General features: G+C 55.1%; 8 protein-coding genes across 8 annotated transcripts; 4 read left to right on the top strand and 4 right to left on the bottom strand.

The window, feature by feature from the left end:
• Positions 1-873: 873 nt before the first annotated feature.
• On the top strand, positions 874-3,030 carry EI97DRAFT_455008 (uncharacterized protein; the record flags this gene model as incomplete). Its single annotated transcript, XM_033800602.1, has 3 exons — positions 874-1,497; positions 1,552-2,263; positions 2,324-3,030. 3 exons carry the CDS (start codon positions 874-876, stop codon positions 3,028-3,030), a joined length of 2,043 nt encoding a protein of 680 aa, XP_033657620.1.
• Positions 3,031-4,292: 1,262 nt separating this feature from the next.
• Positions 4,293-6,701, top strand: EI97DRAFT_455007 (kinase-like protein; the record flags this gene model as incomplete). Its single annotated transcript, XM_033800601.1, has 2 exons — positions 4,293-4,434; positions 4,480-6,701. The coding sequence occupies 2 exons, from the start codon at positions 4,293-4,295 to the stop codon at positions 6,699-6,701; spliced, it is 2,364 nt and encodes a 787-aa protein (XP_033657619.1).
• Positions 6,702-6,933: 232 nt separating this feature from the next.
• EI97DRAFT_110228 (uncharacterized protein) lies at positions 6,934-9,069 on the bottom strand. The gene is made up of 3 exons (XM_033792967.1): positions 8,913-9,069; positions 8,305-8,802; positions 6,934-8,183 (listed from the first exon to the last, which is right to left on the bottom strand). The coding sequence occupies exons 1-3, from the start codon at positions 8,975-8,977 to the stop codon at positions 7,166-7,168; spliced, it is 1,581 nt and encodes a 526-aa protein (XP_033657618.1). The 5' UTR covers positions 8,978-9,069; the 3' UTR covers positions 6,934-7,165.
• A 1,195-nt stretch (positions 9,070-10,264) lies between these two features.
• On the bottom strand, positions 10,265-11,272 carry EI97DRAFT_455005 (Aldo/keto reductase; the record flags this gene model as incomplete). Its single annotated transcript, XM_033800600.1, has 1 exon — positions 10,265-11,272. The coding sequence occupies one exon, from the start codon at positions 11,270-11,272 to the stop codon at positions 10,265-10,267; it is 1,008 nt and encodes a 335-aa protein (XP_033657617.1).
• A 538-nt stretch (positions 11,273-11,810) lies between these two features.
• Positions 11,811-13,794, top strand: EI97DRAFT_109709 (HAD-superfamily hydrolase). The gene is made up of 2 exons (XM_033792964.1): positions 11,811-12,026; positions 12,078-13,794. The coding sequence occupies exon 2, from the start codon at positions 12,202-12,204 to the stop codon at positions 13,699-13,701; it is 1,500 nt and encodes a 499-aa protein (XP_033657616.1). The 5' UTR covers positions 11,811-12,026; positions 12,078-12,201; the 3' UTR covers positions 13,702-13,794.
• A 171-nt stretch (positions 13,795-13,965) lies between these two features.
• EI97DRAFT_110136 (uncharacterized protein) lies at positions 13,966-15,595 on the bottom strand. Its single transcript, XM_033792966.1, has one exon. It carries the CDS (start codon positions 15,393-15,395, stop codon positions 14,079-14,081), a length of 1,317 nt encoding a protein of 438 aa, XP_033657615.1. The 5' UTR covers positions 15,396-15,595; the 3' UTR covers positions 13,966-14,078.
• A 299-nt stretch (positions 15,596-15,894) lies between these two features.
• On the top strand, positions 15,895-19,118 carry EI97DRAFT_477685 (uncharacterized protein; the record flags this gene model as incomplete). The annotated part of the gene is made up of 3 exons (XM_033801967.1): positions 15,895-16,189; positions 16,295-17,880; positions 17,940-19,118. The coding sequence occupies 3 exons, from the start codon at positions 15,895-15,897 to the stop codon at positions 18,783-18,785; spliced, it is 2,727 nt and encodes a 908-aa protein (XP_033657614.1). The 3' UTR covers positions 18,786-19,118.
• Positions 19,119-19,552: 434 nt separating this feature from the next.
• Positions 19,553-21,889, bottom strand: EI97DRAFT_429841 (uncharacterized protein). Its single transcript, XM_033797535.1, has one exon. It carries the CDS (start codon positions 21,639-21,641, stop codon positions 19,872-19,874), a length of 1,770 nt encoding a protein of 589 aa, XP_033657613.1. The 5' UTR covers positions 21,642-21,889; the 3' UTR covers positions 19,553-19,871.
• Between the last annotated feature and the right edge of the window lie 679 nt (positions 21,890-22,568).

Here is a 22,568-nt window from a genome sequence, read left to right as displayed (position 1 = left end):
AGATTCCTCCAGCTGCAACCGTCAAAGAATAAACCGTCAACTCCGCCCACGCCGCGAACACCTGAAGGGGTTGGAACCAGCGATGCAGAGCTTGCGGACTTCCTTTCTGCCTCCCGACCCAAGTCAATAGAAGGTGACCGTGGGCTTGGCATCTCTTCGGATCCGTCTCAGGAGCGCGGACGCGGACGTGAACCAGACTCTGTCGAGTCGATGGGGGGAATGATGCTGAGCAAAGGGCGGCAGACGACCAGTCCACCGCGGACCCCCTCGGCACATTTGGCTGACGTGGGACTTCGGAAGTCCCTCGATCTCAATGCTCAAGGCAGCCCAGAGGCAGGTCGCGCGAGAAGCGGTAGTGGTGGGGTAGCAGAGCAAGTGGCGCGTTTGTCATTTGGTAAAGAGCACAGGGATGATTTATGATTCGATGGACTGAATGCTTGCTTAAATGCATACGCCGGGAGTTAGGTTATGCCAGGGATTGTTCGGATATAGGTTTGCTTCTGCTGAATACCCCAAGAATGCCATCTCTAGGTTTATAGCATGCTCTGTTTCCAGATTCATCGTTTCCTAGAGTCCAGTCCACCTTCACTACGTCTCTCCAACGGTGAATGACAACCCCTCTGTCGCTCTGGCATTTCCCCGGCCAGTGCGTTTGCCGCAACAGAAGCATGGCAACCAGCTTGTTCTTCCAAACGCGCTCCTCTCTCTCTCGTTTCTGTGGTCGTGCTCCCCTGTGTTTGCGGATCTCGTCGTCACGCTCCACTTACCGCTCCTTCCCTTCCCGCCGTCTCCTTACCGTCGCTGCACAATTTCATTCACGTCCACGCCGCGGCAGAGACTTGTGGACTTCAATTATCCATTCGCCTATTCAAGATGCTCCATCAGCACCTGGCCCAATCGTTTGCGGAGTCGCTTTTGCAAAAGTCAGTCCCCGACGACGACGGAGAAGCAGAGGAGACGCCTCCACCTCCGCCGGCCCGCTCTAACAATCGCCCTGCGCCTGCAGTCTTCACGGCAGGACGACGTCGTCGCCGCATTGCTCGAGACTCGGCTCGTCCGCGCAGTGGCACTGCCCCTCATCTGACTTCAGAGTCGCAGCAATCGGGCTGCGTTGTTGAGCTTTCTCCTACCTTTGCTACAAGATACCCAGTCATGGACACGCCAACCAAGGGTGCGCTTGACCCCACGTTCAACCCTTCACCGACCGTGACCCCAACAGCAGACGGCAAGAAGAAGAGTTATGGTCTCTTTGACAAGTTCAAGTCGAAGGAGTGCAACGAAAAAGAGGATGCTACAAAGATGGTGCCCACCTCGCTTTTCCCAGATGATGCGCTCAAGTCCCCCAAGGCTCTCCGCTTCCTCGACGTCCCCGGCGCAGCCGAGAGCTTCGCCCAGGGCCTTGGATCATATGAGGACGGAAATGTTTTCGGCGTGGGTCGCTCCCAGGCGCAGACTCTGAGTCCTATGGGGCCAGTCGGCGAGCAGAGTGACCTGGGCGTACGCAAGCCCCTGCGCAAGAGCCCATCTCTTTCCTGGCTGACTGGTAAACAGGGAGGGGTGACCGCAGAGCGGCAGACAAAGTTCAAGGAGGAGGACATTGGAGACTCGACTATTTCTGATGCGACCGCCTCTTCCACATCCAACCTTAGGTTCTGGAAGAAGGACCCCAGCAAAAAAGCGCTCAAGAACCAGGTCCTCGATCTGATCACCCCATCACTTGGAGCTAGTCGGCCCAAGACCGCCGGTCGGGAGACAGAAAGCTCTTCCCAGGACGAAGACTGGCAGGACAATGGTGTCGGATACCACAGTGACGGAGACTTGGCTCCTCAGCCTCGCAGGCTCAGGTCTGATGAGCTGGCCAATCGCGGAAAGCGCCGCCAGAAGAAGAAGTATCCAAAGGCTCTACAGCGTATGACTCCTATCAGTGAGGGTGCTTCTCCCCTTCTCCAAAATGACTATACTTATCATTCAGCCGGCGAGGACGATGATGTGGAGCTTGATCTTATTTCGGAGTATGGTAGGTCGAGCCGTGCCGGAACCAGGCCAGGTACAGTGCCCATGACGAGGTCGTTGACTATGTCGGTGATTCCGCGCATCGAGATTACCGGTCCTGAGGCCCAGGGCTACGAGGAGCTGCACGATGAACCGTATGGCAGGCAGTACGAAGTTCCTAGCAGTCTTCTAGTAAGGCAGAATAGACTTGAGGATCGCTATGCAGTTCGTAAGGTGGTCGCGAAGGAAGAAGAGAAATACAAGCAGCAAGGTATGTCCCTGATGCACCAGGGTCTCGCAAAGTCTTCGGAAAGCAGCTAATAGTGTCTAGTTGATTCAGCTTCCTTCATGGCCAAACGCCCTGTCCACAATGTCTTCGGCGAACGTTCTGCCTCCAATTTCTTCGACCAGGCCCCTCCCGTGCTCGCCCCTCAGAGCTCCCTCCAAGAAATGGAGCGCGTCCTGTTGACCAACACCGAAGAAAGGACGAAGATGGACGCGGAGAAGGATCGTCTCGAGAAAGAGCACCATAAGCTGAAATCTGACTTCGACAACCTTAAGCACCGCAGCCTCATTCCCTTCTGCAATAAGTGCAACCACCCGCTCGGCTCCGACCATGAACACAATACAGGCGTCCAGGAAGCCAATGGAGACAAGGACATCGATGGGCATTCGGATGCCGGTAGCATCGAGTACGGCACCGACGAGGAAATCGAAATCTGCACCGCCAAACCCATCTCCGTCATGCGCGTCACACCAGGTATGGTCAAGATGGTTGACATTCCTCCGCGTAAGAAGGCAGTTCCCGCGCAAGCTCCGCAGCAGTCTCAGCAGAACCAGAGCCTCGGAGTGGCGAAGGCCAAGTACAAGCTTCGCCCTAAGCATCCTTCGTACTACAAGAACCAGGCCAAGTGGGAGCCCCTGGCTCCTGCTCCCGTTGGTGGTGGGGAGGAGCACGGGGTGGCACCTCCGGTGCCCCCCAAGGATCCGAAGAGGGGGTCCGGGAGGAAAGGGGAAGGGAAGGGAGGAAGGACTTGAGCGGGGATAGGAGTGTAGAGAGGAGGTAGGTGATCTTTTGCGGGTGAGTGGAAGGGTTGGGAGGGGGAGGTGTTTCCTGCTGCGTTCCCTGGAGACAGGGATGTGCAGCTGGATGGAGGGGTGAGGGATGGGGAAGCTAGGTACTGCGGATACTCCAACTGGCTTATGATGAATCCAATCCGTTAGTGGACTGCTTTCTTGTACAGGGGTTGTGATGTTTAGTATGCGGTGTGAGGCTATTGCACATGAGCATGTTTGTAGGCATGCAATTTCTAGTGAGAAGAAACGAGGGTGATAAGCAAACCTATAATAACGGACGCTGTATAAATCGCTAAACGTGTAATCATTTCAGTTTGCGAGTGAAATGTGCTGTTCTCAAGTACCGTTTCTAGCGGTAGAATGGGGAGAGGGGAGAGAATATCAATATCGATTCTGAGCGATTTGGTCTCGAGGTCGACGTCAAAGGCTTGGCACTCTTTGGATTCGATCTGGCGCTCGGATCCCCTCGCTTAAAATTCTCCGATGTTTATCAGTGGAGCTGCCCCAAACCTTCCTTTCCTCCTCCAGCCAACACCACAAGCGGCTCCAAAAGAGCACCATCGCCGACAGCCAAAAGGTACGATACTACGCTGATCGTGTGCTAACCACGCAGTTACACATTCTACGTTCAATACAAGGGCTTTGGAAGAGGCTCGAAATGCAGAGCTCCGCTCGTACGACGCGCCGGGGCTGCCCATTGCGCTTTGGTTAATCTGTGCTGACACAATAGACGCCGGGGCCTCCCTTTTGTTCCTGTAGGCGACAGAAGATGCCATTTTACCCTCACAGTTATTTCTAACCTCAAATTGGCTACAATCAGTTGTTTTGGCTGCAACAGAGCTCCTCGAGCTCTCATCAGCAGGCAAGCGCGAGCGCTAAACAGCACGTGAGGGCGTCGCCAAGAAACTTAGGCGAACTCGGATTGACCTCACTTCCAGCCTTCCTCTGGTATCACCTCTCCACCTCTCCAGCTCATCTGCACCTTCCCCCTCCCCCTCCCGTGCCATCGGGTGTTCCTATCTATTCCTACATCAACCCATCACTACTGCGCCTCTCCCTCCCCTCCAAGCCAGTTCCCATAGCAACTGTGAAATCGCTTCATATACAGTCAGTTGCAAGGCAATTACACGTCCCCAAGAAAAGACCCGAAGCTGACCTTCATCCCCTTGGCGTTTGAAAGCAGAAGATTACGCACAGGAGTTTCTCCCTCAACCGTCGAAATCATGTCGAGCGACGCATCTACGTCCGAGGGCGAGATCGTCGAGAGTCCGCACAAGGCAAACACCGCCACTAGCCGACCCCAAGAACCTGGGATTGACAACTCTAGCAGAGGATTCGGTCTAGATGGAACCTCCGACGCATATGGTAAAACTTACCATGCCTATCCACTGACTTCGCTGACCACTGTAGACTACCGCCGTCGTGCGCTGAGTCGATCACCCTCTCCATATCGTCACAAGCGTGACCCTTCTCCGTCCCCATACCGCCATCGGCGCTCCCGCTCCCGCTCGCCTTCACCTTATCGTCACCATCGAGATGGCCGCAACTACCATGAGAGAGACTCGAGGCGTTATAAGCGCAGGGCAACTCCTCCGCGCCATGGGCGCCCAGACAAACGACAAGTCGTAGGTCGCGGCGACGTTCGTGAGTACAGGTCGCAGAAGGAAAATGCGCGCATGGAGCATTCCGAAAAGCCCAAACCCCTGTCCTATGCAGACAACGAGCACTATGCTCCGATTCCGAGTCTGATCCCGAGTTTCGAAGCTAGCAAGCCCGCTACGAATGGCGCCTCACACAAGGAAACTATTTTACACCAGAAGACAACCTCAAATAAGGAGAACGCCTCACGCATGGAGACCACCTCACATTCAGGAAGCTCCGAAGCGACTCCTGCTCCCGCCAATCATGATGAAACAGAGTATACATTGGAGCCTGTGGTGCAGGAACAGGAGATATCCGAAGAAACTCGCGAGGAAAGAAGGCGCAGATGGGCTGCAAAACGGGCTCAGCTTTCCTCCCGGAATACGCCACTCCTTGAACAAGCTGTCACAAATGCTGCAACTGCAACTCAGGGCCACGTTGCGCAACCTCTCTCCTCGCTCGATACTTCTGTTGCATCCTCACCTAGATCACCGCAGGTACCAGACATGGAGTCCACGCCCGTGTCTCCAATGGACATTGATAAGCGCGAGAGCCTTAGCAGAGGACCTAGCCCACAACAGGAGGGTCCCTCGGCAGCGAACTACGACCCAACTCAAGACATGCTTGAGGATCGGGTGCGCGCGGAGCAGAAGAACCAGCAACAAGGTATGGCCGCTGCTGATTACGACGAGACTAGCTCGCGGGCACTGTCTACCCTCCCCGCTGAGAAGGCTGGGCCCGCACAGGAAGCCGGTCCGGCAAAGAAGAAGCGGAAGAAGGAGATCGACATGTTTGCCGAGAGCGACGAGGAAGAAGAGGAGAATGAGGATGGTGAAGAGGAGGAAGACGCTGGTCAGCCGAAGGGCACCGTGCTCGACGAGAAGCTCCTCGACAACTGGGATGACGCCAACGGCTATTACAAAATCATCAGCAACGAGCTTATCAATAGTGGCCGTTACCGGGTGATCAAGTATCTGGGTCGCGGTGTTTTCGCCAATGTGGTCAGTGCTGAAGATGTAAAGGAGAAGCGCGGGCAGCTAGTCGCCATCAAGATCGTCCGCAGGAATGAGGCGATGAAGAAAGCGAGCCAAAAGGAGATCGACTTCGTACTGCGGCTGAACGAGGCCGACCAGCAGGACAAGAAACATATCGTTCGTTACTTGGGCTCTTTTGATCACAAGGGTCATTTCTGCATTGTTTTCGAATACATGCAAAAGAATCTGCGAGATCTCTTGAAAGAGGACGCTAGGGGCGCTGGCCTCCCTCTTCCGGCCGTCAAGGCTTATGCTCGTCAGATGTTCATCGGGCTAAAGCATCTGCAGGATTGTCAGATTGTCCATGCCGACCTCAAGCCGGACAATATCCTTGTTTCGCAAGATAACAAGACACTGAAGTTGTGCGATCTTGGTACCGCGGCAGACAAGCGGGATAACACGGAGCCTACACCCTACCTGGTCAGTCGGTTCTATCGCGCACCAGAGATCATCTTGGGGATGGACATTGGCTATCCCATCGACATGTGGGCGATTGGATGCACCATCTACGAACTTTGGACTGGCAAGATACTCTTCCCCGGCGGCTCCAACAACCAGATGATCAAGGTCTTCATGGAGTGCCTCGGATGGCCTAGCGAGAAGCATCTCAAGAAGGGCTTGCTCTCCGGACAGCATTTCGAGCCTGGACCTCCCTTGAAGTTCATCAGTCGCGAAGTGGATCAGTTCGGCAAGCCTTTCGTCCGCAAGATCGAGCAGCAGCGAATGCCAAGCCGTCCGCTCAAGACCCGGGTTGCCCAAGCTGCCCAAGGGAGCGAAAGCCCCTCGGAGCTCAACGACCTCACGGACTTGCTCGCTGCGTGTCTTCACTGGAACCCTGAAAAGCGGATCCAGCCGAAGGACGCTATCAATCACAAGCTTTTCGTGAAGCCGACCATGGCTCCGCGTTCGGCTGTGATTAGGCCTGCTATTGGCAAGAGGCCTTATGGAGCTCGCTGAGTTCCCTGTTTGACTGAATCAATGGCACTCGAGCTTTGTTCCGATAGGCTTTCTTTGAGGGGCTGCTGGCTGTTTGTCAGGTCGCGTCTCATCACGCGCATGCTTGGCCGCACTTTGTGATTGAGCGACGATCCGGATTGAAGAAATGAATGCCGCCTGAACTTTGTAATGATACTTTTGCTGGGGAACTGGACGGAACGATGTACAACTCGGTGACGCGCCCGCTTGACGGAATGTCACTTGAGTTTTGTTAATGATGGGCGTTCTCTGAGGAGGGGCACGGGCATTGGACAGGTTGGGGGTCGGCAATCGCGGCCTGTTTGAGGGAATTGAGTGTCGTCTGGTTTCTCGTAATGATTACTGTCTTCGTGGCTACATGCTGAATAGGACGAATATACACACTGTGCTCAAAACCTATTTCCAGATTTCCACTTGGAGCCTGTACACCACCGTCTCTCACATCGCTATGAAATGATAAGCCGTGCGCGGATCAACCCCCCGATGACCTGGCCACAGCCCCCGCCCTCCCGTTTCCACGATCCGGTTTTCAGATTCATCATGCCCACCAGCTCCAGGCGCTCCAAACCGACAGCCACAGGGTGTTCCGACACGAATCGCCGCACCCCCTTTTCGTTGACCCCCGGTAAACCTTCCAATCGCAAGGTGCGCAGTCCGAGGGCATGAGGGAGCGACATGAGCGTCAGGTTTGTGAAGGAGCAGGCGGGGAGGGCGATGAGGCCGAGGTGCCGGAGGGAGGGGAGGAGGTGCAGGGTTCCGATGAGGGCGCGGAAGGTGAGGGGTGTGGTGATTGCATTCGTCGTCGTTGTTGTTGTTGTGGAGGTGGAGGTGGTGGAGTTGGTAATTGAGGAGGAGCAGTAATGGTAGTGTTGGCGGATGGTCAAGTGCGAGAGGTGAGGATGGCGGCTGTTGAGGTCTAGGAAGCGCTCTGTCGGGTCGTTGCTTGGGTGGTAGAATTTCGTGGTTGGGTCGGCGCCGAAGTCGTGGAGGTCTTTGTTGTGCTGATACTGCGCTTGGAGTCCCATCTCCGCTTCTGAGTAACCGAAATCTTCTTCTTCTTCTTCTTCCACGTCTGACGGATCTGGATCCGCGAGTATCCACGTCTTCTCTTTCAGATGCCGGCGTGTGCTGAGCGCGTGCTCGTATCTGGAGAAACGATGGGTGTATTTGAGTGGGAATCCGTGGATGCGTTCGAGATGGGGGCAGGCCATGATGAGGCTGGCTATGGCGTTTGTGATGGTTTCCTTTTCGATGGTGGCGACGAGGTAGATTGGGTGGAGGAGGGTGAGGTCCAGGGTTGTGACGAGGGTGGCTAGGTGCGGGGAGGAGCGGAGGGTGAGGCGGAGGAGTTTGAGGCGGGTTAGGGGGGGTGTGAGGAGTGGGGGGCGGTGGTGGTAGGAGGAGGATGAGGAGGAGCAGGAAAAGGAGGGAGGGAGGGAAACGGCGAGGGAGATGTGGTGGTACCTGTTGGAGGAGGATTAGTGTTGGTGCGGTGAATGGGGGTATGGTTGTGGGTTTTGCAGGTAGGACCCTGAGGATGAAGGAACCCAATGGATGAGATGGAAAGGCGAGGCAAGTGACGTACATTCGATCAGTAGCAGCTCTATTCCAAGCCCTGCTCGTCAAGGACAAACTGTACAGATCCCGAAGATAGGGTGACGGTCTGCCACTCCAGCCCTCCCTCTCCGTCCGCTCCTGAGGCTGGCAATGGTAGATTTGCTCCAGCTTTTGGAGGATCAAATCGTACACCTCCCGGGGGAGTCTCTTGAACAAACTACCCGCGAACGATGTCTCGCGCACTATATGGACATGGCACTGTACAGCAACGGGATAATCATGATGCTTTTTACTTCGCGACGGGAGGTTAGAAATCTCCCAGGGTACGCGGGTGATGTGCAGGAAACCGTGACGATGGGGGTGAGCGGTCTTGGTCCGTGAGGTGGGCAGGGAGAGGAGACGGGTGTGTTTCTTCTTGTTCCTTTTTACGAGTCGCTTGCCGGACGGAGATGGTGATGGACCGCGTATCTCCGAGTCTTGAAGAAGCTGCTGTCTCTTTGCGAGGTACCGCTGGCGAGCTTCGTTTCTAGTGAGTGTTAGGGCGACACTTCTCGTCCCAAGAAGTAGTCGATCTCTAATGGTGAAAGGAGATATGGAATCGGTATAGGAGATGAGACTGCACAAACTCAAACTTACAACTCAGCTTCATGGTGCGTAGACATGTACTCGTATACACTCGACGGCGCCAACAACGGCAGCATCCTCGCTAGGTGTAATGTCTGAATACAAGTGTCAAGTAGCTCCAGTCCGACTTCATCAAATCGACACACAATACCCCCCAGACGGTGGTGTGGTGACTTCGCCAGAAACGACCTCGAAGATCAAAGAGAACACTTATTAGTATTACTGCAAAGAAATACGAGCAATCTTAAACACCCACGTCGATTCACAAAGTCCCCCCAGAAACCCCCTCAGCGCATCCGCGCCCCCAATAATATACCGATATCTCCCCTCTCCCCCCTCCTCGAATGCACCACGGACATTTTCCCCTCACCCCTGCCCTGCCTCTCTCGCTCCGGACACTAAAGACGGCACGGCAGATCTCCGTCGCAGGGCCCTGCGCGCAATGGTGCTTCAGATAGATACGATGGGCGGAGGTGGTGGGCGAATGGGAAGTGCAGCGTGTGAAGCGGATACGGATCCGGGGTCCGGATAATATGTATATGGATCTACCTATGAAAGGTGTAGGTATGTATAGGCTTGCGGATAATGCATGTGTGTGTGCCTTTTCATCCCTATGCATGTGTTTCCATCCCTATGCAGCATGCAGGTGCGCGGGCGGAGTTGGGTAGGGGTTAGGGGCGGGAATTGTTTTGCTGGTTGTCGGGAGGGGGAAGGTGGTGAGGGGATGGATGAGCGAGGTGACGGATTGCGATGCGTACGTATTGCAGTCATGTTTAGTGGACTAACTTCTCCCCGTCCTGACATATCCATTCTATCCGGAATTGCATTTGGGTTTCTTGGGTTAACAAGACTGGGCAAGTTGTCGCATCACAGAAGATGAGATCGTCAACGACTCCACGTCGTGCCTCGACCGAACAATATTTGATTATGTGCTCATACCTACATCATTGGCGCTTTGATTTCCGGCTATCGCCCGCTAGAAGGCGTACACAGTAAGGGATCGAAACCAAGAATGATGTTCTCGACTTTTCGATTTCATCCTTCATACGACATCGGGCCTTACGACGTCGCCGGTTCTCTAATCTACGCCTTGGTATCACATCTACGGCCGCGGGTGACATATTCTCCGTCTTGCGTAGGTGTCCGAGGTGCAACAATGTTCCAGTTTAGATAGCAATATAGAGAGCTCCATCAACCTCGAATTCATATCATTATCATTGGGATTTGACTCAAGTAATGGAACTGGAATTACAGAACAAAAGAATGCAATTGCGCTGAAGCCAGCTCATCTACAGTCACAGCCATGGTATCTCAAACCTCACCGTCATCATTAATCATCATCCTCAACAGTGCTACCATTCCACTCACTCAGGATCCGGAGACCTGGCCTCCCCCTCCTTCTCCTCGGGCCAAACATCATACCCAAACGTATCCTTCATATTCACGAACCTCGTATGCCGTCCCTTGGCCACACTCTGAACCGCCTCGAAATCCTCGTCGCTCAACTCGGGCACCAAGAAATTGCTCTCGATGCGCTCCGGCGTCGAGCTCTTGGGCAGAACCACATACCCCCTCCGCAAGCCCCACGCGAGCAACACCTGAGCTAACGTGTGGCCGCTCCGCGTAGCAACCTCGTTGAGCGTCGGGTCCGTCCGGACCTTCTCGCCCGTACTCGGGACCTGGTTCTGGGAGCCCAGGGGCGAGTAGGCGGCGGGGAGAATGTCGTTCTTGAAGCAGAAGTCGACGAGGTGCGTGTTGGGCAGGAATGGGTGGATCTCGATCTGGTTGACGGCGGGCTTGATGTGCGCGAAGCTGAGGAGTTTCTTGAGGCCGTCAATGGTCCAGTTGGAGACGCCAATGGCGCGCGCCTTGCCGGCTCGGTTGAGCTCCTCCATGGCGCGCCAGGTGGGCTCCGGGTTTTCGGTGAGGTCCCTTTTGATGACGTACTTCCCATCTGGGCCTATTCTTGGCATGTGGTTGTCGTCGGATTCGGCGGCGATAGGCCAATGGACGAGGAAGAGGTCTACGTAGTCGGTTCGGAGTTTGTCGAGTGAGTTCTGGAGAGACCATTTCACCTCGTCGGGCTCGTGGAGGTGGTTCCAGACTTTGGTGCAGATGAAGATGTCGCTGCGTTTGACGGAGGGGTTCGACTGCAGGAAGTCGTGCACGGCGTCGCCGACCTCGTCTTCGTTCTGGTAGAACCAGGCGCAGTCCAGGTGTCGGTAGCCCGTCTTCAGCGCATGTGTGACGGCAGCGTATGTCTCGCCCTTGCTACCTTCGTTGGCAAACGTGCCAAAGCCGATTGCGGGAATCTCGACGCCATTGTTGAGGCGGTATGTCTTGGTGTTGACGAGCTTGCGCGAGCCGGTCATGGCGATGGAGGTGGGCGTGCTTGTCCGCGTTGTTGAAGAGAATGTGGTGATGGGAAATGGTTTCGAAACGGATAAACGTGGACAGAGCGTTGGAAGAATCGTCGAGAGACTAGAGTACTGTGTACCTGCTCGTATGGTCGGCTGAGGGAAATACTTGTAAAGGAGATTGCGAGATGTCGATCTAATAAATAAGCTCATCTGAAAAGCGTCGTCTCCCGTGTCCTTTTTGCCATCAACCAGCAACAAGCAAAACGTCTCAACAGAAAATCTCTTCGGGCATACTTATTTTTGGATCCAGTCCAGTCTAACCCCGACGGCGATCCGAAATGTTTCAACAAAAGCTGCTCGAGAGTCTCATGCCATGACATCATCATCTCACCCGGGCTTGGCTGCCGTAAGAGATCCACCTGGTCCACTTCGCAAAGACCTGACCACAGCACAGAAACCGTTGAGAGCATCTTCGCGGCGCCGCAAAGAACCGTCTCGTAAGAAGTGGGGTTTCGGCCAGGCTTCTTAGTCGCCCGCCACCCACCATCCCACTTTTCATCACCAGTCACCTCGAACCAGCAAAACATAGGCCGCGCTAGCCGTTCAGGGCCGTGCACGTAGAATCCCCTAATGGAGGAGAATGATGTAGGCGGTGGAGCAGTCCAATCTAGGAGCGTTTCACTCTTCGGAGACGACCGGTCGAGAGAGAAGGCGCTCAAGGAAAAAAATTGCCATCCGGTAAACCAGAGCGGACGAATCCACGTCTGTTCGTGCCTGAGTGAATATATAGCTTGCCCCCCACCAACGTCGAATACAGTATTCATTCATCCACCTTTCTCCATCCCGTCAAGCTTGCTGCTGTAGTATACTCGTTTCGTCCCGCCCATATCCTCTGTCAACGAACTCGACTGTCCTTCCCACAAGCCCTCCATCTTTGCAACATGCCGACCTTTGACGATTCCGATTTGGGTCCGCAGTCACCTCTGCAAAAGACAGCCTCCCGCGACAGCCAACGACACCAGCGCATCCCCAGCCGTCATGGCAGCCTTGCAGTCGGGAGCTACGGAGCCAACCTCGCCATACCCGACGACGGTGAGGGTCCCATCGAAGTCCCCGCTACCAGGAGCTCCATTGCCGATGCCCAGGCATACATGCACAGCCTCAGCTTGTCGCCTTCCATGAGGGACCGGAGAGGATCGCGCAACTCCTTTGGAGCCGCCCTCCCCATTCCCCGATCCAAGAGGCGCTCTCGTCTGTCCTCGGTACACTATCTCGGTGAAACTGAGCAGAGACCGGGCTTGCCCCCCGTTCAACCTTCGCGGGAAATCCTCGCTGCCCAGGTCCAGGATCTCGCACATGAGAAGGTCCGCGCCGCCAAGGACATGGCCTTCGTCTTCGACATTGACGGTGTCTTGGTCCACGGTGACCGTCTGATTCCCGAGGGCAAGCGTGTGCTGGAAATCCTCAACGGTGACAACCAGCTCGGCATCAAGATCCCACACATCTTCCTCACCAACGGATCAGGCAAGCCCGAAGCCGCTCGTGTCGACCAGCTCTCCAAGATACTCCACTCTCCCATCTCCACCGACCAGTTCATTCAGTCCCACACCCCTATGAGGGCCTTGGCCGAGTACTACAAGACCGTGCTCGTTGTCGGTGGTGAGGGATACAAGTGTCGCGAGGTTGCCGAGGAATACGGCTTCCAAGACATCATCGTCCCCAACGACATTGTTGCCTGGGATCCCACCATTGCTCCTTACAGAGTCTTCACCGAAGAAGAGCGCAAGACTGCCAGACCCCGCGACTTCTCCAAGATCAACATTGAAGCCATCATGGTCTTCTCCGACTCTCGTGATTATGCCACCGATATGCAAATCATCGTTGATCTCCTCCGCAGTGAGAACGGCAGGCTCGGCACGATTGCAAAGGATCCCGTCTCCCAGAGAATCCCCATCTATTTCTCCCAGGGAGACCTCCTTTGCCCTACCGAGCACCCAATTCCGAGAATGTCGCAGGGCGCGTTCCGGATCGGACTCGAGGCCATGTACAAGGCCCTGACCGGTGTTGACTTGGAGCGTGTTGTCTATGGCAAGCCTGAACTGGCCACGTACAAGTATGCCGACGAGGTCCTGGCCAGCTGGATGGAGGAAATCCACAACGACCAACGCCTGCCCAGCAACATCTATATGATCGGCGACAACCCTGCATCCGATATCATTGGTGGCAATATGTACGGCTGGAACACCTGCTTGGTACGCACCGGCGTCTTCCAAGGTGGGGAGAATGACGAGGAGAATCCCGCCAGCTTTGGCGTCTTCGCCAACGTCTTGGAAGCAGTGCAAGCTGCTATGCGCAAAGAGTTGGGCCAAGACTTCAAGTTCAACTTTGATGAGCGCATCAATCCCGTGCTGCATGGCAACAGCATGTCCGCTATCGAGTAAGACTCTTTGGGTGGTCGGCATTAGCAGGCGTTTTCCCTTCTTCTTTTTTTTTTTCTTTCATGGCATATATCCAATGAGTCGGACGTGGCTGTCCATAACACAACCGTCTTTTGCTTTGTTTCGAGAGGATTCCGTAGCAATCCAGATTTAATGCCTGACTCCTTAGCATTTCCTGACTTCGATCAATGGTACATGTGATTATCTTTCTAGATAATTCGCGTGAGAGTACAGACTCATGCCAAAGTCCGAATGCCAATCCGGTCCCGTCATCTTGTGCTTTCTCGTGCGTGCTGCGGTTTGGGAGCATTCTCAATGTAATGGAATCTCGTCACGAGCTGGTGGAGCATTAGTGGATGTTGTTCCAAATCGAGATCCAATCACGCCGTGGGAAGAAGCCGGTCTATCATTTCCAAATTCTTGTCTTCGTTGCGTAACCGCTCTTCGGCCTCAACTCTCACATCATCGCAAGCAACGCTGCTAGACGATTTGGTGTTTACCAACTCGGGGAAGGTGTCCCTTGCAAACTCCAGGGCGAACTGAGCATCGGCAAATGACTGCTCTTTTAGGCACTGGCGAGCTGCCTCCAGACACAAGTGCACAAAGAACTTCCGCCTGCCCGCCCATGCATACTGCAGCTCTGAGGCCATCCCTTTGGGGTCCTTGATGTAAGCGATCGCCGGGCCAGGAGTAGCTGAGTGAGGATGATATAGCCAAAGAGCACCTTGTACGCTACGAGACTGGCTCGTCGTCCATTTCGGTACGTATCTCAGGAATTCTTCGTAGACCTCCGGGGATTTGACTGTGCTGGGGTGTTTTAAGATGCGGTTGACAAGGAGGAAGCCTGCTGGTTGCAAGGTCTTCCGGTCCAGAAGAGCTTCATGGTTTGAACGCATTTTGCCGGCTCGAAGAAAGATGGATAACGCCTCATCGATATATTGTGAAATGGTGGATTCGGCGGTGACCATGGTTGATAGGAGAGAGCGTCTAAACGCCCTCACTTTCTCTTCTTCAAGACCTGTCTCCTCCACCCGTTGACGAGGGTGACGTGTGAGCCACCCCCATACAATAGCAATCTCGCCCTCACCGAGGAGTCTTCCAACCAACGGTCTGAGCAAGCGGTTCACATCATAGCAGAGGAACTCCGGTGACCTGTCCATTCCACTCGATTGGAGCCATTGGGCTATGTGAAAAGCGGGTCTCGGGCTATCCGAGGCTCTGCAGGACGAGTCTGTTCTAGTGGCATCTCGTGGCATCTTGTGGAGCATTTGTAGACACATGGCTGCTTTGGGGAGGTCAGCCAGCCCAAGCGCTACTTGATCGAGAAACCATCCTAGAGGATCCCGCAGCACGGATTGGGCGTCGGTCTTGGTTCGCTCAGATGACCTTCTCTGTGGGTTGACAGCAAACAGTGGGTTCGTCAATATGGATTGTATGTGTTCCCTAGCGGCTAAGTGCGAAGAGTCACCATGCGAAGAGATCGAGTTACGAGATCCCGCATGATGCTGGCGCCGAGCTTCGTTATCTTCTGGGGTCCCTTCTGGAGGGACCAGAGGGTGTGCGCGGTCGAGGTGGGCGCGAAAGGACGTGGTGAGGATAGCCAGCAGTTGAGCACTCTCGCGCGGCGAGAGCGGCAGCTGGGGGTGGAGCTTGGAGGCGAGGTAGCTGAGAGCACGTCGGCTGGCGGCAGACTGCATGGCTTCTGTCAACGCTGGGCGGCACGGATAGGATGATTGGGGGTGAAGAGCAGTAGTGGAGGCCGTCGTAGCGCAGCTGTGCGTGACGTTGGACGGTGAGTAGCCCGCGTTGGTGGTGGCCGGGCGGCGGCAACCGGCGAAGGACGCACGTGACCACTACACCCAACTTGGAAGAGAGCGAGAGGCGCGCCGCGCACCAGCTCTTTGACCGCCGCCCTCTGCTTCTCCATTCCCCAGCCCACACACTCTGCGCACACACTCTCACCCGCTGCACATGCTCCACACGCTCGTCGTCCTCGATTAGAATCGCGACTTTCGCCCTTCGCCGCGAGTCAACCACCGACTTGCCGTCCTTCTGGTCGCCTATCCGCCAAGCTAGCCTGCTCTTTTTGCTGCCCCCGGCCTAACCTCCTCCCTGCCATCGTCATCTGCTTCCCGCCCTCTCTCCTCACACCACCACAGTCCCAAGAGGCCTTCACAGAAATCTACAAACACACACATGTCTGAAGTACAGTCCCGGCCTGCCCGTGGCAGGTCCACAGCCCGCGGCGGAAGAGGAGGCGGAGCCGGCTCACGAGGCACGCGATCCAACAACCAGACGAATGGAGATCATTCTGCATCAAACATCGACTCTTCTGCAGACCAGGGCGAGCTCGGTGAGCTCAAACGCAAATACCAATCACATTTGGCCACTTTGAAAGAGCTGTTCCCCGGCTGGACCGATGCTGATTTTGTACTCGCACTGGAAGAATCTGATGGAGACCTCCAGAGTACCATCGAGAAAATCAGCGAGGGTAAGTGCACTCGTCTGCGGCCACGATGCATGCCATCTTTTACCTTAGGAACTCAGCTGCACAAACATCGGCACCCTTGCGCAAATCGCTAACCATCATTTACAGGTACTGTCTCTCAGTTCGCCGAAGTCAAGACGAAGGATCGGGCCCGCTCAAAGGTGAAAGAGATTCAGCCTTCCGGTGACGCTACGAATGCCACGCGTGGCGGCGCCCGCGGAGACCGTACGGAACGCCGCGGTGGGGACAGCATCCGTGGTGGTCGTGGACGCGCCACCGACCGTGGTCGCGGAGGCTTCCGTGGAGGTGCTCGTGGAGGAGCAGTGAACGGTCCCCGTCCTGCCGGCGCTGCTGGCACCTCCATTCCGACCACCGAGTTGTCTGCATGGAATGTTTCAACTCCTTCCACTGACGCAAACCCATCCGGACATGACAACAAAGAACAGGCTGCTCCCGCGCCCGCTTCTGCGCCGAAGAAGACATGGGCCAGCATGTTTGCAACGCCTAAGCCTGCACCGGCGCCATCAAAGCCTGCCGCACATGCTCAGCCGGCGCCGACAGAGCCATCACAGCCATCTGCTGAACCTCCTGCTGTCGAGCAGCCGGCAGATGTAGGGGAACAGCTACCTACGCCCCCTGCATCAGACGAATCCGAAGCAACCCCAATTGCGCCGGAGACCTCTTCGCATGCCGCAACAGACAAAGAGGAGGTTGCAGCTCCTGCCGAGCCCGAGATTTCTCCCAAGACCGATGAGCTTACCCAAGATAACGTTGCACATCTTCCTGACGATACTCATGGACCCCCGACCGAGACGGCTGCCAGCACCGTCGCTAGTTCGGTAGCAACACCACTCGCCACGACCGGCCAAGGACCAATTGGCCGTCCTGTGACCGGCGGATACGCCACCACTGCGCTCAAGGCCGCTGGAGTCGCGGTTCCGCGTAGTGCTAGTTTCCAGAAGAAGCTCCAAGAGCAACAGGAGGCGGTCGTCATGCCTGGAAATCATGCAGTTGATCGTGCCGCCGTTCAATTTGGTAGCTTGGGCATAGACGGAGAGGAGGCAGACGTTGATGAAGATCGCGAGGACGCAGAGACAAGGACTCAGCCCCCTCAGCACTCTCCGGTTGCTCAGCCGCGGGCTTCCCTTCCACCTGCTCCTCGTCAAGTTCCCCAAGCCGCCGAGCCGCAACCCCAGGAGGCGGCTCCCACGCTCAAGCAAGCCCCTGGACTGCCACCAGCACCTCAACAGCAACCTATCTCCCAACAATCACCGTCCGCGGCTGTGGGAGCCCAGCCTGCTCAACCTCAAGCTGTGCAATCCAACCAAGGATACAACCAATTCGGACGCTATGGTCAGGGTGGCATCCAGCAAGAGACCAGCGCATCCCAGAAGCCATATGATCCATTTGGACCCCAGACTGCTCAAGCCAGTCAATTCGACTACACGACCCAACACACCCAGCTCCCCCATTCCCAAGCCGGCGGCTTTTCTTCTGGCCCCGAAAGCTTTGCTTCCCAATACCAGTCTCTCGCGACAGAGCAGCAGCGGAATGCATCTGCCTATAATAACTACTACAGCTATAATCAACAACAGACGCCCAGCCAACAAGAGGCTGGTGCTGCACAGCCACGCACCGGCAGTGCATTCGGTGCCGGTCCGAACGACTCGAACTTCCCCTCGAGTCAGCAACAGGTGAGTTTCTCATGTTCCATATTTCTACCTTGATATCAACAGCTAACAAGTTCTTGCAGGGCCAAGGTCGGTACGGAGACGCTCAAAACAGCGGACATACCACTCCGAACCCTGCACTGGGTGGTCAACTCCCTTCCGGGCCAGCCTCTCAGGGTCATGTGCACCAACCCCACGGTCAACCAGGACACACTGGTGGTTACCCGTATAATCATCCGTACTATGGCCAGTATTATGGGAACTACATGCACCAGTACGGCAATTACACGCCCGGCGGTTATGGGAGCTTTGGTGGCAAGGGCATGTATGGTCAGCCTCATCACTACATGTCTCAATTTGACCAGCACTCCTCCTCCCCGGCCAACGTTGGCGGATTCGGCCAGACCCACGGTCGTGAGAGCGGACTTGCTGGAAGTCTAGGCGAGTATGGCAGGTCCGCCTCAAGCGCTGGTCAGACTGTACATGGCGCCACGGCAGGAGGATTTGGAAGTCTCCCGGATGTGTTCAGCCGCTCCCAAGGCTACGGTGGCCAGGCCTCCTCATATGGCCAGCAGCAAGGAGGCCAGCAAAGCGGAAGCGAAGACTCATTGAAGCCGTTCGGCGACACCAAGAGCGGTGGCCCCAGCCCCGCCGCACTGGGAGCGCAACCCGGTCGTCCAGGGTCTGCTGCCAACAACGCTCCTGGTCAAGCTGGACAAGGCCTCCCGCCCCAGACGCATCAGCAGGGCTTTGGCGGCTATCCAGGGCACGTGCAAGGTGGTCAGAACAGCCAATATGGGGGACTAGGTGGGCTGGGCCATCAAGGCGCCGGTCATAATCAGGCTGGCGGATATGGAAATTATGGCGGTTTCGGTGGCGGTTATGGCAGTTATAGGGGCGGTTGGGGCACCAACTACGGGCAGCACTAGAAGGCCGAAGCCGTGGTATAGCATCCAGTTGGGAGGATGTTCAGCCTCGTCCCCGTCTTATATATGAGAAAGAGATACAGATAACAGCTCCGCTTAGGGGAAAGGAGAGCAAGAATAGGGAAAGAAGCAAGCTATCAATCTTTGGAACGGCTTTGGTTGGTGTCTTGACACTCACTCTTCCACATTCTCGTTTCTACTACGCTGGTTCTTATTGATTGCGTGGTTCAAGTCGATTTCTATCTCAAGTGATTTTCTCAAAATGGGGGGAAAATCTATCGGGGATACCTAAGGGTGCTTCTATCAATCAGTTTCGGGTTTTCAGTTTTTTAAATCTCTTTATCGATGATTTCTTTTTCTTTACCGCGGTCAAATCTTTTGAGGATGTGAAGTGAGTGTATGGGCTGTTGCGTTCCGGGGTGTGCGTAGGCATGCTCTACTTTTTGTGTCTTATTCGCCTTTATTTTTGGGTTGCAAATGGGGCAAATTCATCTAAACTCTACTCTACCTACTAAACAAATCCTTGTATTATGAGGTATCGGATGGGGGCTCACGGAATGGATGGATGGAGGGATGCAAGGCACCGGAAATTGAATGGAAATTAGGGCCTTTGTGCTCTTGATTTGGGGAACTCTGTGTTTATTTTGCGGTGTGTGATTGCATGTGTGAATGTCTGTCTACCCATGTGCATTGTTTGGGGTTCTCATACTGGAATGTAATCGTCGACTCTGGTCAGCGTTAAGTGACGACACAAGCACGAGGAGCGGGTTTTGCAGATGATCAAAAAACTCGCATTCTCAATAAGTAGGAAAGAATGTCTAAGGGAACTTGCGGGCCGCCCAGCAAACCGTTGGACATATTCAGCATCCGCTCACTAAGCAAGCAGCATCCATCAACCAAAAGGAGCAGGAATAGCAGAGCAATACCGCGACCAGCGCCCTGCTAACACTACGTCCCTCCAAAGGAATAAAACCCTTCTGCCCAAATGAGATCGCACAACCAGGAAAGGCACAGCAAAAGACAGACAACCGCCTCCATCTCCATTCCCATTTCCAACCATCCGTCCTCTCTACCCGTGCCCCACTCCCATCAGGTCATATATCCCCACTCTCCACCCTCAATCAAGCTATGGCTCGCCACAAAGCTGAACCCGCCAAACGGATCCGACCCATCAGGTCCTCCCTCGTCAAAATGCAACTCCCTCCTCGAAACCACAGGACTAAGCGGCAAGTCCGTGAAATCCGAGGAAAAGTTCTCCGCCAACTCCGGATCCGTGACGAGCGGTTGGATGGGGGGCTGCAACTCCCTCAGCTCCAACTTCTTCCAGTCAATCTTCCTGAAGAAGCGGTGTGACTTTATCGTCTGCAGATCCTTGGGCATATTGGCACCGAGGCGTTTTTTGGGGTCCTTGCGGAGCAAGCGAGTGAGAAGATCTTTAGCGTCGGGGCCTAGGTAGTAGGGCAGGACGAGTTTCTGCTTGAGGATTTTCTCCTGGATCTTCGCATTGTTGTTTCCCGTGAAAGGAGGGGAGCCTGTGAGAAGGTCGACGCCTAGAGCTCCTAGGGACCACCAGTCGACGGCCATGCCGTATTCTGCGCCCTGGATGACTTCAGGAGCCATGTATTCGGCTGTGCCGAGGAACGAGTGGCATTTATCGTCCTCGTCCACGGCGACTTTGCTCAGTCCGAAGTCGGTCAAGAGAAGATGGCCCTCGGCATCCAGAAGGCAGTTTTCGGGCTTCAAGTCCCTGTAGACGACACCCACGTTTCGATGGAGGTGATCCAGAGCCAAAACCATCTCGGCCATGTAGAAGGCGGCAACTTCCTCGGAGAACATGCGCTCGGTAGCCAGATGATGGAAGAGCTCTCCGCCTTGCGCATATTCCAGGATGAGGTACAGCTTCTCGTGGTCCTGGAACGCATAGTATAGCTTAACGACAAAGGGGTGTCGATTGACACTCTCCAGGATGGCACGCTCAGTCTTGGTCTGCTCGACGAGCTTCTTGTGAACGGTCAGAGACGCCTTGCGGAGCTGCTTCTGCGCGTAGAGACGGCCAGTACCGCGCTGCTTGACGAGAAATACAGTGCCATAGCTTCCCTTTCCAAGGCATGTCAGAGGTGTGAAGTCTTCGGCGCTCATCTTGCGCACGTACGACTCGGTTCGCTCAAGGGTATTCGACGTCAGGGTCGATGTCTTCGAAGGGACTTCACTACTAATAAAGTCGGCCTCCAGATTGACTTGGTAGCTCTCCATCTCTGTTTTGTCGCTGTCACTCTCCAGTCCTGATGTACTCGCATTGCTGGAGACAAGGCCGGACTTGAATAGGCCAACAGGCAGCGGCTTGGTAGGAGAGTCGATCCGGCCACCGATGCTAAGAGCTTCCAACTGCTGTTTAAGGATACCATACCCGCCTGCTCCGGACGTGGGTCTCAGAGCAGGGCTACTAGTAACACTGGCGAATCCGGAGACTGGTCCAAAGCGGGGTGTATTTGCAGCGGACATGTCGGATTCCTCGCCGGCCGAAGTCACAGGGGTCTGAAAGCCGCGTACAGTATTCACTGCCGGAGCTGGGACTTGCTTCATGGCGTTCCTCTTCTTCTTTTTCTTCTTTTGTGCATTCTTCGCAACCCGATCGAAATCCAAGTTGTCGGGGAGCATACGTGCGCGTGTCTCTTCGATTCGCTTGGGGCCGGGTGTGAAGGGCACGGGGTCTGCCCCAGAGGCGTTCTTGGTGAGACCATCTGGCGGACATACTTGCATAGAGTCCGTCCTGTCCACGCAGACGGCATCCAAATCATCTTGTTCTTTTTGAGCCGGCTGAGGCTGAGTTCCGTCCTCTTCAAAAGCGAATAGCGCCATGTATCAATATTGCTCCTCCTCGAATATACAAGTAGCCCTCTCGCTATCCAAGGTGTGCGCGATCCTGCGCGGCCCGCGTCAGCAAAGGAGTCCGCCCGTCCCTGGGGATTTGTGCACCTTCGATCCAGTTGATAATGTCTTGTATATTACCGTCCGCCCGGTCAAGGCGGACCGTCCACAGCTACACACCAAACCACGGCGGCGAAGCTGGCGTCCGTCTGCGAAAGGCCGAAAGACAGGGTGATCTTGGGAACGGTGCTGACAGCCAGATTGCAGGTGCTGAAAGTGGGAAGGAAAGTGGTCGTGCTGCTGGAGGTGGAGCCCATAGATGGTAGTGTCGATGTGTATACTGCGCGTGTGAAGAAGCCAGGCGCTGTCCCTGGCTATGTGAACTGTAGGTGGTGATGGTGAATCTGTTCAATATTGAGGACACTGAAGACAAGAACGATTTGTCGGGCTCGGGCCTGGGGATAGCGTCTTGGCAGTAAATATAATCTATGCATATCACTAGGAGGAGAGGCCCGTCCTCTATCTTTCTTATTCGATCAAGAACTCTTTAACAACATCGCAATGCGAGATCTGTCTGAAGGTGCAGTCTCTTGTTCATGGATTCCGATCGCGCCTGGTGACCCGGACACTCCTTGGTCCTGTTCAACCTCCGACAGGATTCACAGCACTACTAATCTCCAACTGAACGCCTGACCATACTCCAACTTATACAACATGGAAGAGTCTGCTATCAGTGAAAAAGATTCGTGGTAGCGGTTGATTTCCTCGAGAAACAAGTGGAGCCGAAGCGCCAATACCTAGACGCTTCCAGCAGTGACTAACTGGTCGTCGTCTCCACCATGACTGGCCGAATGAGTCGATGATCGATCCGTTCGGGCATGTCTTGGAGCATCATGACTTGTGCCATCCGTCCTTGTG

This window comes from Westerdykella ornata (genome assembly GCF_010094085.1).
Source record: "Westerdykella ornata strain CBS 379.55 unplaced genomic scaffold EI97scaffold_2, whole genome shotgun sequence".
Taxonomy (NCBI): domain Eukaryota; kingdom Fungi; phylum Ascomycota; class Dothideomycetes; order Pleosporales; family Sporormiaceae; genus Westerdykella; species Westerdykella ornata.
This window is presented reverse-complemented; position numbering and strand designations above follow the sequence as displayed.

Coding starts and splice junctions, on each gene's coding strand:
- EI97DRAFT_110228 (XM_033792967.1), bottom strand. CDS start 8,977: ATGCTGCCGTTGTTGGCGCCGTCGAGTGTATACGAGTACATGTCTACG. Junction 8,803..8,912: donor ACGCACCATGAAGCTGAGTT/GTAAGTTTGAGT, acceptor AACACTCACTAG/AAACGAAGCTCGCCAGCGGT. Junction 8,184..8,304: donor AGAGCTGCTACTGATCGAAT/GTACGTCACTTG, acceptor CTCCTCCAACAG/GTACCACCACATCTCCCTCG.
- EI97DRAFT_109709 (XM_033792964.1), top strand. CDS start 12,202: ATGCCGACCTTTGACGATTCCGATTTGGGTCCGCAGTCACCTCTGCAA.
- EI97DRAFT_110136 (XM_033792966.1), bottom strand. CDS start 15,395: ATGCAGTCTGCCGCCAGCCGACGTGCTCTCAGCTACCTCGCCTCCAAG.
- EI97DRAFT_429841 (XM_033797535.1), bottom strand. CDS start 21,641: ATGGCGCTATTCGCTTTTGAAGAGGACGGAACTCAGCCTCAGCCGGCT.